Source organism: Scylla paramamosain, unplaced genomic scaffold, assembly GCF_035594125.1.
Source record: "Scylla paramamosain isolate STU-SP2022 unplaced genomic scaffold, ASM3559412v1 Contig94, whole genome shotgun sequence".
Taxonomy (NCBI): Eukaryota; Metazoa; Arthropoda; class Malacostraca; order Decapoda; family Portunidae; genus Scylla; species Scylla paramamosain.
Window position 1 is genome coordinate 232,501 of NW_026973759.1, and position 20,171 is coordinate 252,671.

The window sequence follows — 20,171 nt, forward strand, 5'->3', positions numbered from 1 at the left end:
CACGCTGTTCCTTTTACCATCAAACTGGAAATTTTCAAGCACAGCAAATATACAAATGTTACTGTAAAACTATACTTCTCTTCAAATGTCTTCTCGCACACATTATTTTCAGCTTTGCGTGATGCCGTAAAACAGTAATTGCCTTTCCCTTCTGTTTTTTCTCCTCTCTGCTACCCTTTCACCTTCCCTCGAACACTTCCGTCCCTTCCCAATCAGTGCCACCAAATACTTGATGGCTTCAGTCTGCCCAAATGCCTCCACACACAACCAGACCTCACCAACCACCAGTACTCATTCTACTGCATAAGACCATATAGGAAACTGCACGAAGCCTGCCTGTAGACTTATCAGTGGCTGTCTCTGTATAAAATATGTATGTCTATACCACCCACAGTCACGCAGGTAGAGGTTGGAGGACAGCTAGGTAACAGTGATCATAGGGAAATCAGGTACAATTTCAAATGGGAAGAAACTTTTAGAAGCAAAAACACTAGTAAAATACCTGACTTTAGGAGAGCAGATTTCGAGGAATTAAAAAGGTACCTCCAAGGAGTTGACAGGCAACGGATGCAAGGTGAGTTCAGGTCCGGAATGGAGTTGAGAGAGATAAGGCAAGATGAGAGAGGTGAGGTGAGGTGTGAGAGTGTAGGACAAGAGGAAGGAAGATGTGTCCGCAAGGGGCGGAGGAGAGAGGGAGGGGGAGGTAGGTGTGAGCATGTTGGAAGGTCAGGTTATGCTGAAATGAGAAAGGTGAGGTCGAGGCGAGTAGATGAGGGAGTGAGGAGGATGGTAAGGGCCGAGATGAGGGGATTAGGTGAGGTAAATGTAGATAAATTGTGTAGATATTTCGTAGATAAAGTTCATACAGGTCAGTTAGCAAATATCCCTATAGGGCAATAAGATCACAGAAGAATGACTCAAAATGGATGACTGCTAGGTTAAAACATTATATAGGGCGTAAGAGAAGTATATATAAGAGATTAAGGGCAGGTGAAGAAGTTTTAAGGTCACAGTATAATGAATTAGTTAGAACAGTCAGGAAGTTAACGAGGAAAGCTAAGAGCAGTTATGAATTAAAGGTAGCCAGCCAGGCGAAGACGGATCCCAAGGTACTTTATCAGGTATACAGGACGAAGAATAAGGATACTATAGGTCCATTAAAGGCAGCAGATGGGGAGCTGGTTAGTTCTGGGGAGGAGATTAGTAAACTTCTGAATTAGTATTTATTAACTGTCTTCACCCAGGAAAACATGCAGGATATGCCAGATAGTGAACAGGTGTTTAGAGCAGATGAGTATGAGAACCTGACATATTTCCATAACTAGGGAGATAGTGGAACAGGAGATAGATAGGCGAAAAAAAGTTCAAGACACCAGGACCTGATGAAATATATCCCAGAGTACTTAAGGAATGCAAACAGGTTATTAGTGAGCCGTTAGTTTATGTCTTTAGGAAATCACTGAGTCAGGTGAGCTACCAGTAATGTGGAGGCAGGCTAATGTAGTACCCATCTTTAAATAAATAATAAATGATTGGCACCTCGAGGCACCGTGGGAAAGAAAATGGGAATAATTTACTCGATTTAGTGAGGCTCCCCCTTAAAACTCCCGGGACGGAAAGAAAAACGTCAGCTATTTCAGAGTATTAGAAGGGAAACTCGCGTAAAATATCTTCTATTGAAATGTAATGCATTATTATGTTCAATATTGGTAGGGAGAATTAATATAATTTACTTGCCCTTAAAACTTCCCTGGAAAACCAATGGAGGGTTAATTTTCCGCCTAAAATAGATAATTAATTTATTTGGATTCCTTTTGAGCTATCGCAGTCGAGAAAATGGATGGATATTTGAATAATTATAAGGAACCTTACAGGAATGTCAGCCGTAGTCTTCTGTTTGGTGAATTTAAATTGCAGATCGTGGGATGTCGCGCCAGCCACAGCCAGGAGGCGCAAATCGGGGCAGAGAGAGGTGGTGTATTGCGAACGGGTCCTCTTCCCCATCCATGCTCCGTGTACACCTACAGCAATACTAAACAATTTAGACTGTTTGATCGCAGCATTGAAGGAAAAAAGTTAGTGCTATGAAGGTGCATGTGTGTCAGCTCGTGCCACCACCCATGACTCAGGAAGTACAAGCAAAAACACTTGACTGAAACGAGCATTTAATGAAATGGGGTGAAGCTAATGGAATAAATACCATTAAAACTGCTCCTGCATTCATACTTAGCACAGGTGAGGTTGATGATGTGTGCTTTGACATGGAAAAAAATTCCCACCAGAACTGAATAGGCTGGTTGTAATCAAGCTACTGAGCACCATTAAAAAGCAACACCCACACTTCTGTCTTTGCACACACTGGGAAGAAGTCAAGAAAAATATTAATGAAAAAAATATTAACACACATAAAGCACAACGAAAGGAAAAAAAAAGGTCCGTGGATTGCGACAACTCCACACTGGGAACCAGAGCACCTGCTGAGAACGCTGAGCACCGCCCATTATCCCAAGAACGTCAGGCTGCCTCAGGCATTCACATCAGGCCAAGTCAACAAGGCAGATCATACGCTCGCAACGCCTCTACTCACAGAGCTCCCCAGGGCTCCCTCACTACCTCCCAGCCCCGCCCTGCATTCCAACGACGAGCCCCTTTCTATTATAAACCCAGCAGGCCAGCGACAAGAGGGAGCAAGACATGATGGGGTAACGAGGAGGGCGCCCCTACTACCAGTACATACATACGCAGCGGCGGCGAGGCGGTGTATGTATCTATGTATTTATGTATGTGCATGTATCTATGTAAAGAATGTCTTAACACTCAATATCATTAACTTGAACGTCCCCAAACAAGTGGACATTGAAGATTTCTGGAAGCAGCCAGCCATAATAATTGGTTGCATGTACCCACACCGTAAAGCCTCTGCCACTGCTTTTGAATGCATACAAGACATGTTTAGATTAATTAGTACGAAGAATAAGACATTCTTTATACTGTGTGATTTCAATGACAACTTACTTGTTGGTAATAGCAAGATATCTAAGATCATAAAGAGCAACAAGTTAACTCAAGTAAATGATAAACCAACGAGGGTTACGCCAACATCTTCAACTCTTTATCAGATCTTGCTATTGCTAACAAGCCCGACACTGTATGCTCCTGTGATGCTGTGCCACAACAGATTGCTGATCATCACCTCACAAGTATTATGACAGATATCAGCAAACCTAAGAGATCGCCAGCTATTCCAACATTTCCACACGTTGGTCATCATACCAAAGAGAAATTTTGTTTTAGGCTTCTTCAGAAGACGCACAATTTTCATATGATTTTAAGTACAGACGACGTAAATACGCATATAGATATTTTTAACGCAAATTTTATTAACTGTTTAAATGAATGTGCCCCTTGTTACTAAAGAAATCACAAGACCATTTGCACCATGGACGAGCAACTCAATCCAGGAAGCTATGAATATTGGAAATATTACTCGAGCAAAACTAAAATACGATGGGCATAACGCTCATCTGCAACAACAATACAAACAGGAAAACAAACCAGTTAAAACCCTCATTGGTGAGTGCAAAGCAAAATATTATCACGATGACTTTCTCAACAATAAAGGCAGCATTTCAAAAAACATGGAAAACTATTACAAAAACAGTCCCTAACACTAAAAACATTTCCATTACCTCTAATTTTGATAATGTACTCGACAAAGCCAAGGAATTTAATTCTTATTTTGCTAATGTTGGTAAGAATTCATATACTAAAACTCAGGAGCTCATCCACTGTGAAAATGTGCAATATTCTATCTGTGAGAATGTAGCCTCTGGGATGAGTGGTGAGGACAGCACCTTCAGGCCTCAACCAGCACACACTGACACTGTTATCCTCATGATAAAAGACATGAACGAAACCAGTTCTGTTTGCAGTGATGGCATTCCCAAGAAATTTACAAAGGATGCTCTTTCTATAATAGCCTTGAATAATCACTACCTCAGTAGTTACAGGCGTCTTTCCCACAGCCTGGAAACATGACCTTATAATCCCCATTTTTAAGAGCGGAGACTCGAGCGACCCAAGCAATTTTCGGTCAATTTCACTCTTACCCATTGTCTCTAAAATACTAGAAAAAGTACTTGCTAATCAGGTAATTAAATTTCTGGAACTTAATCACTTGCTATCTAACTCACAACACGGATTTCGGCCAAAACTATCAACAGAAACTGCTCTCTCTACTATCACTGATAAAATATGTGACAACATGGACCAACAGAAAGTAACAATCTTGACTTTGTGTGATCTGTCGAAAACCTTTGACAGTGTTAGCCACGAGACTCTTCTAAGTAAATGCATTAAGCTCAATACAGACAACGTCTGGTTTAACAGTTACATGAAAGACAGAACACAGTCGGTACGCTTGAGCAACACAGTCTAATAATCTAAATGTAGACTACGAAGTTCCACGAGGCTCAGTGCTAGGCTCCATTCTGTTCTCGATTTACGTTAATGACCTAGATGACAAATTAAACGTGTGCTCACTAATCCAGTGTGCTGATGATACCCAGTTTGTACAGGCTGACACTGTCAATAATCTCAGGGACCTCATCTCTAAAATTGAAGACACACTACACAATGTGAAGCAATATTTTCTTAGTAATGGTCTTATGCTAAATCTAAAAAAAAACACAATGTATCTTTATTGGCAACAGGCAAATTCTATTACGTATTCCCCCAAACACATTCATTAACTGTGAAGGCAACCATATCCACCCGGTGACGCATGTGAAGAACCTGGCCGTTTATTTCCACAGATACATGCTTCTCCATGTACACATCACCGAGCTTTATAAGAAAATCATGGGAATACTGATGTATAGCAACAGAATGAGTGACAATTTTCATAAACCAACTAGGGTATTAATTGTAGAGTCTGTGGTCCTCAGCCTAACAAATTATTATTATTTTTTTTTTTTTTTTATGTAGGAAGGATACTGGCCAAGGGCAAAAAAAATCTAATAAAGAAAAATGCCCACTGAAATGCCAGTCCCTAAAAGGGTCAAAGCAGTGGTCAAAAATTGGTGGATAAGTGTCTTGAAACCTCCCTCTTGAAGGAATTCAAGTCATAGGAAGGTGGAAATACAGAAGCAGGCAAGGAGTTCCAGAGTTTACCAGAGAAAGGGATGAATGATTGAGAATACTGGTTAACTCTTGCGTTAGAGAGGTGGACAGAATAGGGGTGAGAGAAAGAAGAAAGTCTTGTGCAGCGAGGCCGCGGGAGGAGCGGAGGCATGCAGTTAGCAAGATCAGAAGAGCAGTTAGCATGAAAATAGCGGTAGAAGACAGCTAGATATGCAACATTGTGGCGGTGAGAGAGAGGCTGAAGACAGTCAGTTAGAGGAGAGGAGTTGATGAGACGAAAAGCTTTTGATTCCACCCTGTCTAGAAGAGCAGTATGAGTGGAACCCCCCCAGACATGTGAAGCATACTCCATACATAGACGGATAAGGCCCTTGTACAGAGTTAGCAGCTGGGGGGATGAGAAAAACTGGCGGAGACGTCTCAGAACACCTAACTTCATAGAAGCTGTTTTAGCTAGAGATGAGATGTGAAGTTTCCAGTTCAGATTATAAGTAAAGGACAGACCGAGGATGTTCAGTGTAGAAGAGGGGGACAGTTGAGTGTCATTGAAGAAGAGGGGATAGTTGTCTGGAAGATTGTGTCGAGTTGATAGATGGAGGAATTGAGTTTTTGAGGCATTGAACAATACCAAGTTTGCTCTGCCCCAATCAGAAATTTTAGAAAGATCAGAAGTCAGGCGTTCTGTGGCTTCCCTGCGTGATATGTTTACCTCCTGAAGGGTTGGACGTCTATGAAAAGACGTGGAAAAGTGCAGGGTGGTATCATCAGCATAAGAGTGGATAGGACAAGAAGTTTGGTTTAGAAGATCATTAATGAATAATAAGAAGAGAGTGGGTGACAGGACAGAACCCTGAGGAACACCACTGTTAATAGATTTAGGAGAAGAACAGTGACCGTCTACCACAGCAGCAATAGAACGGTCAGAAAGGAAACTTGAGATGAAGTTACAGAGAGAAGGATAGAAACCGTAGGAGGGTAGTTTGGAAATCAAAGCTTTGTGCCAGACTCTATCAAAGGCTTTTGATATGTCCAAGGCAACAGCAAAAGTTTCACCAAAGTCTCTAAAAGAGGATGACCAAGACTCAGTAAGGAAAGCCAGAAGATCACCAGTAGAGCGGCCTTGACGGAACCCATACTGGCGATCAGATAGAAGGTTGTGAAGTGATAGATGTTTAAGAATCTTCCTGTTGAGGATAGATTCAAAAACTTTAGATAAGCAGGAAATTAAAGCAATAGGACGGTAGTTTGAGGGATTAGAGCGGTCACCCTTTTTAGGAACAGGTTGAATGTAGGCAAACTTCCAGCAAGAAGGAAAGGTAGATGTTGACAGACAGAGCTGAAAGAGTTTGACTAGGCAAGGTGCAAGCACGGAGGCACAGTTTCGGAGAACAATAGGAGGGACCCCATCAGGTCCATAAGCCTTCTGAGGGTTTAGGCCAGCGAGGGCATGGAAAACATCATTACGAAGAATTTTAATACGAGGCATGAAGTAGTCAGAGGGTGGAGGAGAGGGAGGAACAAGCCCAGAATCGTCCAAGGTAGAGTTTTTAGCAAAGGTTTGAGCAAAGAGTTCAGCTTTAGAAATAGATGTGATAGCAGTGGTGCCATCTGGTTGAAATAGAGGAGGGAAAGAAGAAGAAGCAAAGTTATTGGAGATATTTTTGGCTAGATGCCAGAAATCACGAGGGGAGTTAGATCTTGAAAGGTTTTGACATTTTCTGTTAATGAAGGAGTTTTTGGCTAGTTGGAGAACAGACTTGGCATGGTTCCGGGCAGAAATATAAAGTGCATGAGATTCTGGTGAAGGAAGGCTTAAGTACCTTTTGTGGGCCACCTCTCTATCATGTATAGCACGAGAACAAGCTGTGTTAAACCAAGGTTTAGAAGGTTTAGGACGAGAAAAAGAGTGAGGAATGTACGCCTCCATGCCAGACACTATCACCTCTGTTATGCGTTCAGCACACAAAGACGGGTCTCTGACACGGAAGCAGTAGTCATTCCAAGGAAAATCAGCAAAATACCTCCTCAGGTCCCCCCAACTAGCAGAGGCAAAACGCCAGAGGCACCTTCGCTTAGGGGGATCCTGAGGAGGGATTGGAGTGATAGGACAAGATAAAGATATGAGATTGTGATCGGAGGAGCCCAACGGAGAAGAAAGGGTGACAGCATAAGCAGAAGGATTAGAGGTCAGGAAAAGGTCAAGAATGTTGGGCGTATCTCCAAGACGGTCAGGAATACGAGTAGGGTGTTGCACCAATTACACTAGGTCATGGAGGATAGCAAAGTTGTAGGCTAGTTCACCAGGATGGTCAGTGAAGGGAGAGGAAAGCCAAAGCTGGTGGTGAACATTGAAGTCTCCAAGAATGGAGATCTCTGCAAAAGGGAAGAGGGTCAGAATGTGCTCCACTTTGGAAGTTAAGTAGTCAAAGAATTTCTTATAGTCAGAGGAGTTAGGAGAGAGGTATACAGCACAGATAAATTTAGTATGAGAATGACTCTGTAGTCGTAGCCAGATGGTGGAAAACTCGGAAGATTCAAGAGCGTGGGCACGAGAGCAGGTTAAGTCATTGCGCACATAAACGCAGCATCCAGCTTTGGGTCGAAAATGAGGATAGAGAAAGTAGGAGGGAACAGAAAAGGGGCTACTGTCAGTTGCCTCAGACACCTGAGTTTCAGTGAAGAAAAGAAGATGAGGTTTAGAAGAGGAGAGGTGGTGTTCTACAGATTGAAAATTAGATCTTAGACCGCGAATGTTGCAGAAGTTAATGAAGAAAAAGTTGAGGGGGGTGTCAAGACACTTAGGGTCGTCGACGGAAAGGCAGTCCGACCTGGGGACATTTATGGTCCCCTCCCCAGATGGGGACTCCGAGGCTGGTGTAGGAGTCGCCATGATTTTAAAATTTTTGAGTGAAGGGTGTGTGTGTTATTAGGTGCTTGTAGTTTTGTGTGGAGGAAGAGAGTTGTCTTTAGTATATGGGGCTCCACAAATAAAACTGCTTCTAAACATACAAAAAATTGCAAAAATTTAGCAGTTAAAGTAGCTACTGGGGGACGCAGAAAATATGATCACGTCACTCCCGTATTTAAAGATCTACAATGGATGACAGTAAAAGACAAGCACACTTTTGAAAAATGTACAACAATGTATAAAGTTGTATATGGATTATATCCTGAATGGCACATGAAATATCCCAGTGTCATGGAAAAAACAAGCAGCACAACAAGGCAGCTCAGTGACTTGTACACACCCAAAGCCAGCACTGACTCAGGGGTGAGGGCCACTGCTGTGTCAGGGCACAAACTTTGGAATAATCTGCCCTCTTCTGTCAACAACTCGGGGAGCCTGCAAACCTTTAAATCTAAATTGAAATATTTTTATCTTAGATCATCTTGTATCTTAGGTAGGTCCTTTTATTTTAGGCACCTCGTTCTTTTTTTTATTTTTTTTTATTTTGCACCTTATTTAAGAATAACTAAGAATAACCATGTTACATGGAAATATAAAATTATTATTATCATTATTATTATTATTATTATTATTATTATTATTATCATCATCATTATTATTATTATTATTATTATTATTATTATTATTATTATTTATTATTATCATATTATTATTATTATTATTATTATTATTATTATTATTATTATTATTATTATTATTTCTCTCTCTCTCTCTCTCTCTCTCTCTCTCTCTCTCTCTCTCTCTCTCTCTCTCTCTCTCTCTCTCGTATTATTATTATTATTAGTAGTAGTAGTAGTAGTAGTAGTAGTAGCAAACATAAATAAATAGATATATTGACAGACAAATAGACTGATGAGAGAGAGAGAGAGAGAGAGAGAGAGAGAGAGAGAGAGAGAGAGAGAGAGAGAGAGAGAGAGAGAGAGAGAGAGAGAGAGCACACCGTACTTTCATCACTATTTTAATATTTAATGGGAAGAACAATAAAGGCAAAATAAAGTAAGATGAAAAAAAAAAAAAAACTTTCCCACCGTCGCGCACTGTACTTGAAAACTTCAGTGCCTTTGTTTCTTTCTTAAACTTTGATATCAAACATTAAGTTAATTCCTTTGAAAACTGCAATTGTTCTTTACTCAACTTTACTTCACTTAAATAGAAACTTTAAAACTCATGAAGGTACGCACACACACACACACACACACACACACACACACACACACAGAGAGAGAGAGAGAGAGAGAGAGAGAGAGAGAGAGAGAGAGAGAGAGAGAGAGAGAGAGAGAGAGAGAGAGAGAGAGAGAGAGAATCTTCCTCTGGTCTTCCTTCACCAGATGTTGCGTGAAACGTAGCGAGAGGGAAAGAGGAGGAGGAGGAGGAGGAGAAAACACGGGAAGGAAGGAGAAAGAGGAAAGTGGAGGTAGAAATGAAGGAAGGAAAGAAGATGGAGGGCAGGAACGAAGGAAGGAAGGGAAATGAAGGAAGTAATTAGGGAAGGATGAAGGAATGAGAGAGAAATGGAAAATAAGTTGGAAAGGAATGGAGGAAAGAGAAAAAAAAGGCAAATGAAATAAAGGAGGAAAGGAGAGAATGAGACGGAGGGAAAAGAAAGAAGGTAATAAGGAAAGGAATTAGTGATGAGAACAAAGGCCGGAAGGAGGAAGAGAAAGATGGAGAGAGGAATGAAAGAAAAGTTAAAAAGGTGGGAGGAAAAAGAGAATGGCGAATGAAAGGAAGAGGGGAAGGAAGGAATGACACAGAGGGGAGACGAAGGAAAATAATCAGTGAAAAGAAAAGACGGATGGAAGAAGAGAAGGATTTAGAGGAGAGGAAGTGAGAGAGAGAGAGAGAGAGAGAGAGAGAGAGAGAGAGAGAGAGAGAGAGAGAGAGAGAGAGAGAGAGAGAGAGAGAGAGAGAGAGGGGGGGGGGGGGGGGGGGGAGGGGAGAGGGGAAGGTATCAACACTAAGGAAACAAACATGAATTGCAATGAGGGTTCCTTTGCTAATCGGTAAAACAGGATTCGTGTTTCCTTAATTTCTCATTGAAGTTCATAATGGTCGGCTTTTGCTTCGCCTTGCCGCTCACGACACGCGATCAGCGAGACTCAGGCGTGCCGAGTGAAGATTTGTGTTCAGTTTATCGATGACGTTTTTAAATTAACCTAACCTGAACTGAACAAAACTAAACTATCCTGATCTAATCTAACTTAATATAAACTAAACTAACACAAACTATCCTGATTTAACATAAATTAACCCAACCTAACATAACCAAACCTGACCTGAGCTGACCTGACCTCACCCTAATTAACCTAACCTAACCAACCTAACTTAATCTAACCTAACCTAACTTATCCTAACCTAACCTAACTTAACCTACCCATCATTATGACTTGTTGCTTGTTGTTACTCAGATTTTTATGATACTTTCTCTTTTGATTTCCTTTTATTTGATTTGCTTCTTATTTAGGCTGAGGTACATAAATTCACGCCGTAACGCATCAGGCACGGAATGTTTTGCTGGCCTGGAGCGTGGCAGCGGGAGTGCCAGAGGGCCAGTGGACGCGGCCACGGGTGCCAATACCTTCCCTCACAAGTATCGGGTGGCGCTGACAACATCTGAGCATTGTACGAGTTTTTATCTTGCATTTCTTCCCCTCTCTTCTGTCCGTACCAGCCACAGCGCTCCCCTCAGTCCTTCCCCTCTCCCGATCACCCTCTTCCCCTCACCTCGCCGCCTTACCACTGTCCACGACTCAGCTCTCCCCTCACCTCTCTCCAACTCCAGCTCTCCCCTCCCCTATGTCCCCTGTCACTGTTCCTGCCTACCCCTCTCCTCTCCCATGTCCCCTCCCCACTTCTCGTACTACCTACATTCTCCTGTATCCAGCTCTTCCCCTCATCTCTCTCCCATAGCCTCCCCTATCCTGCTACTAACCTTTTCTATCCATCTCTCCCCTCACCTCTCTTCCTACTACCTACCTCTTCCCATTTCCAGCTCTCCCCTCTCCCCTCAAAGGACAAAAAATGGAAAACAGTGTCCCACGCAATATGTCTGTCTATAATTGGATCGAACACTTTTCCCTCTCTTTCAAATTTCTGTTCTTTAAATCCTTTACCTACCGGCGCTCTTAAATACACAACGATTGTATGATTATATTTAGGAGTTATCTAATGTTCTCTCTCTCTCTCTCTCTCTCTCTCTCTCTCTCTGAATTTTATTTGTTCTCACCTTTACTTATCACCACTGTGAGGAAGAATAAAAATCATAGGGTATTTACTTTCGTCCTTTCTGGGCATTCCTTTCTGTCATTTCACGCACTCCCACACACTCACTCACTTCCTGGCCAAGTAACTGTCTGTGTCATTCATCCTACCTCATATTGTCTTCCTCCTTTCATGTATATTTCTCTTTGCTCTTTATGGTATTCCTGGTAGTTTATTATTTCTTCTTCACGTATTACTAAGTGTTTGTGTTATTCGCTGTTGGTATTATTTTCCTTTCCTTTCTCAACATGTGTTATTATTATTATTATTATTATTATTATTATTATTATTATTATTATTATTATTATTATTATTATTATTATTAACTGCGTATGTTATAACTAGATTTTTTTACTTTTTTTAGGTATATTTTTTTCCCTCACTGGTTTTGCCATTGCTTATTTTTTTTTTTTCCTTTTTTTTTTTTAGTATTCACGTATTTTTTTTATCCACAGTTTATTCCATGTTTTTTTTTCTCTTACTCACGTGTCATTATCTGCTCATGCATACATAGAAAAACTAAATAAGCAAAAATCCAGGTTTTTAATAAATTGTCGCTTCCTTCACTGAATTGTACGTATCTTTCATTAGTAGTAATCCAAGAAGAGAGAAAACCAGCTAAAAATTTACACTTTTTAATAACTTTCCTTTTGCTTAATTTATTGTCTGCATTCTTAACTTCCTTTCCTTAATTGTTTGAGTGTGAATGGCAATGTGACGCTTCATATCTCAATTCGGTATTCCTAGAGGGCTTTAGTGAGCAAATATAAACAGGTTGAAATTTATCTTACTCCTTTTGTTCCGTGGTCTCTTGAAATTATGTCGTAAACTTTTGAAAATTTGAATCAGCTTAGTCTATTTTGTGAAACTTGAGGATAAATAATAGTCTATAAAAATTTATAGACTATTTTGAGGAGTTATTAATGTTAAGGGCAAGAAGGTACGAGAAATACAGGTTAGTCAAAAGGAAAGTTAAAATAATAAAAAAAAAATTAAACGAGGATAATTTCATGAGATCGGAAGAGAAGGAAATTAATTTTAAATGTCATGAAAAGAAAGTTGAGATTAATTGGAAATGTTAGTGACTTTTGGAAGAGTTATCAATATAAAGATATAAAGTTAAAGTCAAATGAAAATCATATTAATATAAGCTAAAATTAACTAATGTAATTTTCAGAGATTATTTAATAATCTCTGAAAAATTACATTAGTTAATTTTAGCTTATATTAATATGATTTTCATATCATATTAATCAAATCATATTAATATAAGCTAAAATTAACTAATGTAATTTTCAGAGATTATTTAATAATCTCTGAAAATTACATTAGTTAATTTTAGCTTATATTAATATGATTTTCATTTGACTTTAAACTTTATATCTTTATATTGATAACTCTTCCAAAAGTCATTAACATTTCCAATTAATCTCAACTTTCTTTCATGACATTTAAAATTAATTTCCTTCTCTTCCGATCTCATGAAATTATCCTCGTTAATTTTTTTTTTATTATTTTAACTTTCCTTTTGACTTAACCTGTATTTCTCGTACCTTCTTCCCTTAACATTAATAACTCCTCCAAAAGTCACTAACACTTCCAATTACTTAATGTCAACTTTCTTTTCATATAATGTAAAGCCTCACGTCCCTTTCTTCCATTCCAAGTAACAAAAAGAACAGCCACACTTGAGACACCACTTTCAAATCACTCGTCTTTCACTTCATTTCAAATCCACACACACCTTCCTCGCCTCGCCATTAGTCCACAGAGGAAATATGAGTGTTTATGTCAGGTTACATTAGGCTTCTCTCAGGTTACATTAGGTTTCTCTCTCATCCCTTCTACTGTTTATCTCTACAACCCTCATCTGTATTTGATTATTTTACGTTAGGACATTCTCTCTCTCTCTCTCTCTCTCTCTCTCTCTCTCTCTCTCTCTCTCTCTCATTTCTTTACTCTAAACGCTGGAACTCTTACCTGTATTTGAGCGCTGTTCGACACAATGTGTTTTCAGTGACATACCATTCTTAAACACTACCTTTTGTAGCACTGCGTCCTTTCAACATTGTATTAGCTTGAAATAGGAAAATATATTCTTTTCATTATTTTTATTTATTTATTTAATTATTTATTTATTTATTTTTTTATAGGCGTCTTCGTGTTTTGTACAGCGCTTTAAATGTAAGTTGGTTAGGATTCTCTCTCTCTCTCTCTCTCTTCTCCTCTCCTCTCTCTCCTCTCTCTCTCTCTCTCCTCTCTCTCTCTCTCTCTCATTTCTACTCGTAAAGTCTGCAATTCTCTTTTGTTTCTCTATTTCATCCTGCTTACGACTTGAGCTGTTTCAAAAGAGGAACATCAACACACCTAGAAAAAAATGAGAGAGAAAGAGAGAGAGAGAGAGAGAGAGAGAGAGAGAGAGAGAGAGAGAGAGAGAGAGAGAGAGAGAGAGTCATGTTCCTTATGTTTAGATAACGTAACGTGATAAATGTGTTATGCAAGTGTATTTAGTATTACTACTGATAATTACGATGGAAATATCAACAGTAGTAATGATATAGTGATGATGATGATGATAAAGGAAGAGGAGGAGGAGGAGGAGGAGGAGGAGGAGTAGGCAAACGTGATAATAATGATGATGATGAAGGAAAACAACAACAACAACACTAAGAAAAATACGAACAAGAAAAAACTGTTCTGATCCCTCACCACCTTACGATAGAAACACACACACACACACACACACACACACACACACACACACACACACACACACACACACACACCATCCAGGTCACTATTCCTAACAGATCAACAAAAACATCATGGAAAAATACATAGCAAAAAGCCAACAAAGAAAACATTGTTAATAGGACTTTTATGTTAATACACACCAACTACGGATGTAAATAAATATTAATACACTAATCTATCCACCCTGGTGTGTGTGTGTGTGTGTGTGTGTGTGTGTGTGTGTGTGTGTGTGTGTGCAGTGACCACGCATGACAATGTACGAAGGGCTTTGCGAAAAGAAATTTTAAAGGAGAGAAGAGGAGGAGAAAAAGATACACTGTAAATCTCGTGAACTAGAAAAGGGAGTAAGAGGAGATGAGGATTGCAAGATTAAGTTCCAGGCAAGACGACTAAAACAAGACGACTTTTTCCTCTTCTTCTTCTTCTTCGTCTTCCTCTTCATCTTCCCTCTTTCTGCTCCTTCCTCTCATCTCCATCTCTCTCTCTCTCTCTCTCTCTCTCTCTCTCTCTCTCTCTCTCTCTCTCTCTCTCTCTCTCTCTCTCTCTCTCTCTCTCTCTCTCTCTCTCTCTCTCTCTCTCTCTCTCTCATCCAGTTTCAGAAACGCCTCCTCTTCCTCTCCTTGTATTTTCTCTTCTTTATCCTTGTTTATCGTTTGTTTTTCTCTCCTTTCTCTTCATTTATATTTCTTGTATCTCGATATTATATCCTCTTTCTCTCTCCTATCCGCATTTTCTTCCCTCCTCTCCTTCTTCTCTCACCTCTCTTCTCTCTCTCCTTCCTTTCATCTCTGTCCTTGCCTCGTCTTTCTCGTCATTCTCCTTGTTCTCCTTTTTATTGTCCTTTTCATCTTCCTCCTCTTTCTTCATCTGCCCTCCTTTCTCTCTTCATCCTTCTCCTCCCTTTACTCTTCTTTTCACATCACCTTCCTTGCCATCCTCCTCCTCCTCCTCCTCCTCCTCCTCCTCCTCCTCCTCCTCCTCCTCCTCCTCTTCCTCCTCCACCTTCTGTCAAATGAGTCTTAATGTGAATAAGTACAAAGTGTTTCATATAGGGTATCGAAACGAGAAAGCAAAGTATATTATGAATGGTAGCCAACTTAAAAGTGTAGATAACGAAACTGACGTAAAGTGAACAGGTAACAACGAATTACTACTTCTGCTACTACTGCTACCGTTACTGTTACTACTACTACTACTACTACTACTACTACTACTACTAATACTACTACTACTACTACCACTACTAATACTACTGCTACTACTGCTACCGTTACTGTTACTGTTACTGCTACTACTGCTACTACCACTACTAATACTACTGCTACTACTGCTACCGTTACTGTTACTGTTACTGCTACTACTGCTACTACCACAACTATGCTGCTACTACTACTACTACTACAGTCACCCTAAGGTTTCTTAGGACAAAGCGTGTCCTTTGTGTTGAGGGACAGCAAAGTGAAGGCTTCTCATTTGGGCCCCGCCTCACGTGCACGGTAGCCCGCCAGCAAGTCCTGCACGTGGGCGTGGCACTCCAGCACGCGTTTCTTGGGGCCTCTAATATGAAGCTTGCCCCGCGGCGCGTCCCAAGTGTGGCACACCAAGACGCAGTAGTGGCGCGCTAAATACCGAAGGTGGCACTCCCCGGCGCCAGCCAGCCTGTGCCTGAACCGAAGAGGCACCACAATGCTGCGCCGCACCAGGCTGTGGGCCTCCTCGCCACCTGCCTCCTTGGCTGCAGTGTCCTTTACAGGGGCCGCCGGGTCCTCCACGGGGGACGCTCAGCTGGCCTCCCTGTTCGACGCGAGCGTCCTCCTGCAGCGCCAGTGGCACCGCCTCTCGCGACAGGAGAGGCACCGGGACGCGGCCGTCGCCACCAGTGTCCGGGGAGAGCTGCATCTCGGTCAGCCAGTCAAACATTACAAGCAGGACGTGTCGTTTCAGGGGACAGTGCTGCCTCAGAAGCTTCTTCAGTTTCCGTCGTACAAGTTTGTAGTGGATCAGTTTGAGCTGATCCTCAGTGTGTCCCGTATAGGTCTGCAGATCCTTGGTTTCCTCGAGTGACTGATGGTGGCGCCACGGCAGGAGGAGGAGGACGCAGGAGCACCCTATCAGCAGGGCGCCACACAGCGGCACCGCCACCAGGCAACACGCCGCCACCACCAGGCTTGTGTAGAAGTCATCATGCTCTTGCTCAGCCAGCAGGATCTGCTCCAGCACGCAGGCCAGGCGGGCCTTCATGTTCACCACGAGGGCCACCAGCTCCCGCCAGTCGGTGACGGGGATGCCGCACTCCGACAGGGGGTCCCTTGGAGGGGCAGGCTTCAGGGGCCCCAACCACCAGGCAGTGGCCAGCCACTCCCGCACCTTCCCCATAGGAGTGGTGTGGGGACCGGCGCGCTGCCACGCCTCCACCAGAAGTCCAAGCTTGCGGGCGTCCATCACCACGCCCCACAAGGAGGAGGTGATGAACGCCACCGCCACCACCACACTCACCACCACCACACAGATGCTGAAAGTCTTTGCGCAAGTTTTCATGTTTGGTTTGAATTGATATTGTGAGCAGAGGAGAGAAAAAAAACAGTGGTGAGGTGAATCACCATTTATGGATGGTGAATATGGAGAGTTGCCATATACACCATCAAACAGGTCACCTTGCAACTACTTCACCAACACCATCACTACACCATCACTACTACCACGTCTGCTGCTTTCTCATCAAAATAAAGTAATTTTTGGTAGGCGACTACGATACCTGATTTGGTTGTTTGTTTCTTAATTATAGCTTTTGTTACACACTCGTCCATCGTGTGTCTGTTTGTCAGTCTTTCTTTCTTCCCTCTCCCCTTGGTTGCAGGTTAATTAGAGTTGATGTGATTAACTGGCATTGATTTATTCTAATTCTTTTCATGAAATTTGTGGCGGGGAGCTTGAGTATAAGTGCACACTGCTGAATCACAAACACACGTAACTTTTCACGAAAAATATTGAGACCGTTCTTGCCTTGATCGTGTCCCGCAGCACCGTCACGCGTCACATCAAACCTTGCCCTGTCCCAATGTCTTCTCGGGTTTCGTCACCTTCGCCTTCAAAGCTAAGAGTAAACTCCTTAATGAAACACACTTAGCAATGCAGTGCTGTCACAGTGTCAAACAAGCTGTGCCAAAATGCCATAATGATCCAACTGTTTGTTGATAAGATGTTTGCGCAAAACGATGCATCACAGGCTCTGACAAGGATAGTAGTGGTCTCTCTACCTATTATTATTATTATTTTTTTTTTTTTCGGTTTATCTTTTATCAATAATCAGTCCCCTTAATGGTGTTGCACTTATTAAAGTTCTGTTTACTTCCCTGCCTCCAGGAAATGGGAGCACCTCATTTCATCTATTTTCATTATTTCCTATCATATTTCTTTCTGGTTTCTACTTCTCTAACCCCGTAAGATATTTATTGCAGACCTGTTTCCTGTAGGTCTTATGCCTGAGGGTGTGGAGAGAGCCTTCTGCTTTCCTGTCCTTTTCTTGTACAGTCACCTTAATACCCCTAGGTCAGGTCACCTCGTGAGGACCGCAGGGTCTGTTGTAGCCTGTGTATCTTTGTAGCTCTTTGTAACTCCTCCTCCTCCTCCTCAATATTCAACAGTCTTCAATAACTTCTTTCTTGAATTTCTTTAACCTTGTAATTTTCCGAAGATTTTCAGTTTTATGCACAGTTTCATAGGTAAACTCTCTTTAATTGAACATTCTCTATGTATTTTTAAGTACGCATTGTTTCTCTCTCTCTCTCTCTCTCTCTCTCTCTCTCTCTCTCTCTCTCTCTCTCTCTCTCTCTCTCCCTCTTTTTCTCTCTTTCCGATGTAGGTCATTGGAGAGAGAGAGAGAGAGAGAGAGAGAGAGAGAGAGAGAGAGAGAGAGAGAGAGAGAGAGAGAGAGAGAGAGAAGCAAAATCAAAGTATTGGTTCGTATCGCGGTGGAGGGGCAGGTGTTGTGTTATCAGTGCTTCCTCACGCAAACAACAACACACAGCGACCGAAGTTTGACTGAAGACGCGCAGAAAGAGATAACGTGTGTGTGTGTGTGTGTGTGTGTGTGTGTGTGTGTGATTGAATCTGTGTCACATGTGTATCTTATGTGGGTTTCCTTACAAAGACGAGAGCAAGAGAGAGAGAGAGAGAGAGAGAGAGAGAGAGAGAGAGAGATGGGGGATAGAAGACGCTGGACACTCGGGTAGATTGCCAAAGTGTGTGTGTGTGTGTGTGTGTGTGTGTGTGTGTATGTATGTATGTATGCGTGTGTGTGTGTGTGTGTGTGTGTGTGTGTGTGTGTGTGTATGTATGTATGTATGTATGTATGCGTGTGTGTGTGTGTGTGTGTGTGTGTGTGACTGTAAGACAAGACATATATCAGAACACTTATAAAATTAAACAAGAGTGATCCATATAAGGCGAGGAAGCAACACACCTTTTTATCTTCTCCCTTCACAGGTAAGCCGAGGGTCATTATCCACTCATCTACCTGTACATTAGCGGCGCCAGGTGAGCATAGACTGGAGATTCCTTCATTACCTTACCTGTTCTTACCTGTTGTGTGCAATTAATACTGTACCTGTGTTGATTACCTTTGTTTTACCTGGCAGTGTCTCATTCTTATTCACCTTGCCTCTGTCAGCACAACGAGACCGCCTCCTCTTGTCCTTCAGGTGTGGGAGTGAAGGAAAGGAGTGAAGGAGGTAAAAAGCGAAGATGAACAGGAATAGACAGCTGAAAATATTCTCTTATGGCTTCTCTCTATTTTTGAGCGTGGCGTGACGTGGGAACACACACACACACACACACACACACACACACACACACACACACACACACACACAGAGAGAGAGAGAGAGAGAGAGAGAGAGAGAGAGAGAGAGAGAGAGAGAGAGAGAGAGAGAGAGAGAGAGAGAGAGAGAGAGATGATGAGGAATAAGAGACTGCAGAGGGTGGAAGTGGAGGAGGAAAGGAGAGGAGGAGGAGGAGGAGGAGGAGGAGGAGGAGGAGCTCTGCGAGAGATGAGACGGTGAGTTGAGTCGACTACCTCTTACGTACATGCTGGTATTGTGTGTGTGTGTGTGTGTGTGTGTGTGTGTGTGTGTGTGTGTGTTGCTATTCTTGTTTCTATTGTCTGTTGTCAGAAAGTGAACATGAATATCAGGAAAAAAAGGAAAGTATTTCACTCCTACTACACAAACACTTTCTCTCGGCACATCTCTCTCTCTCTCTCTCTCTCTCTCTCTCTCTCTCTCTCTCTCTCTGGGAATGGAGTGTGGAAGGTGGGTGGGGAGATAGGTGGGTGGAGAAACGTTTTATGCTGTTCTCTTTTCGTCTTCACCTTTTCTGGTACACGTTCATCCTTGTGTCATGAATCACGATGTCTTGAGTACCTGACGGGAGTCGTGGTTGTTCGTATTCGCCCGGGTTTCGGGACGGTCCGGTGTATTGCCAGGTTTTTCTTGTTTTATGCATTTTTGTATGTATATTTGTAGGTCATATTATGAATATTTATTTTTATGTGCCTTTTGTATATTACTTGGGTGAGAATTAATATATAGGGAAGTGAGGTGTTATCAAGTGCGTTCTGGGTGGCCAGTGGTGACGTGACCAGGGCTGTGTCGACACCAGGGTGGTGTTGGTTGTGTGGGGTGCACCTGGGTCCTGTGTTGGCCTTTGAAGGTATGTTAAGCACTATAAATTTCTCTATTTGACTGTGATTATTATGTGTGTTGTTAGATGTGGGTATGGTTCTGGGAAAATGTGTGGATTGCCTCCATACGGTGCATAGCTGTGCAGGATTGATGTGGTGACGTGGCTACGGTGCAGGGAGTAGGTGGTGCAATGCCGGCGACCCGACACATTGTGAATTACCAGGGGTTGTGCGGGGCAATAACCACCTTTACACACGAACATATATGGTTTTTCTATATCCTTCTAGTTCGTGCATTACTGAAGTGTTTTGTGAAGTCAGCGACTGTAAGGTAACTTGATCACAAGATTGATTACGAATAGGCTA

The 20,171-nt window shown here is 42.0% G+C and overlaps 1 protein-coding gene across 1 annotated transcript in view; it reads left to right on the top strand.

Moving 5' to 3' along the window:
• The window catches only part of LOC135098951 (uncharacterized), a 73,274-nt gene that overhangs the window by 5,677 nt on the left and 47,426 nt on the right, over positions 1-20,171 (top strand). The window contains exon 3 of the mRNA XM_064001377.1: positions 18,611-18,661. Within this exon, the coding sequence (XP_063857447.1) occupies positions 18,611-18,661 (51 nt within the window). The remainder of the gene's footprint in view (positions 1-18,610; positions 18,662-20,171) is intronic.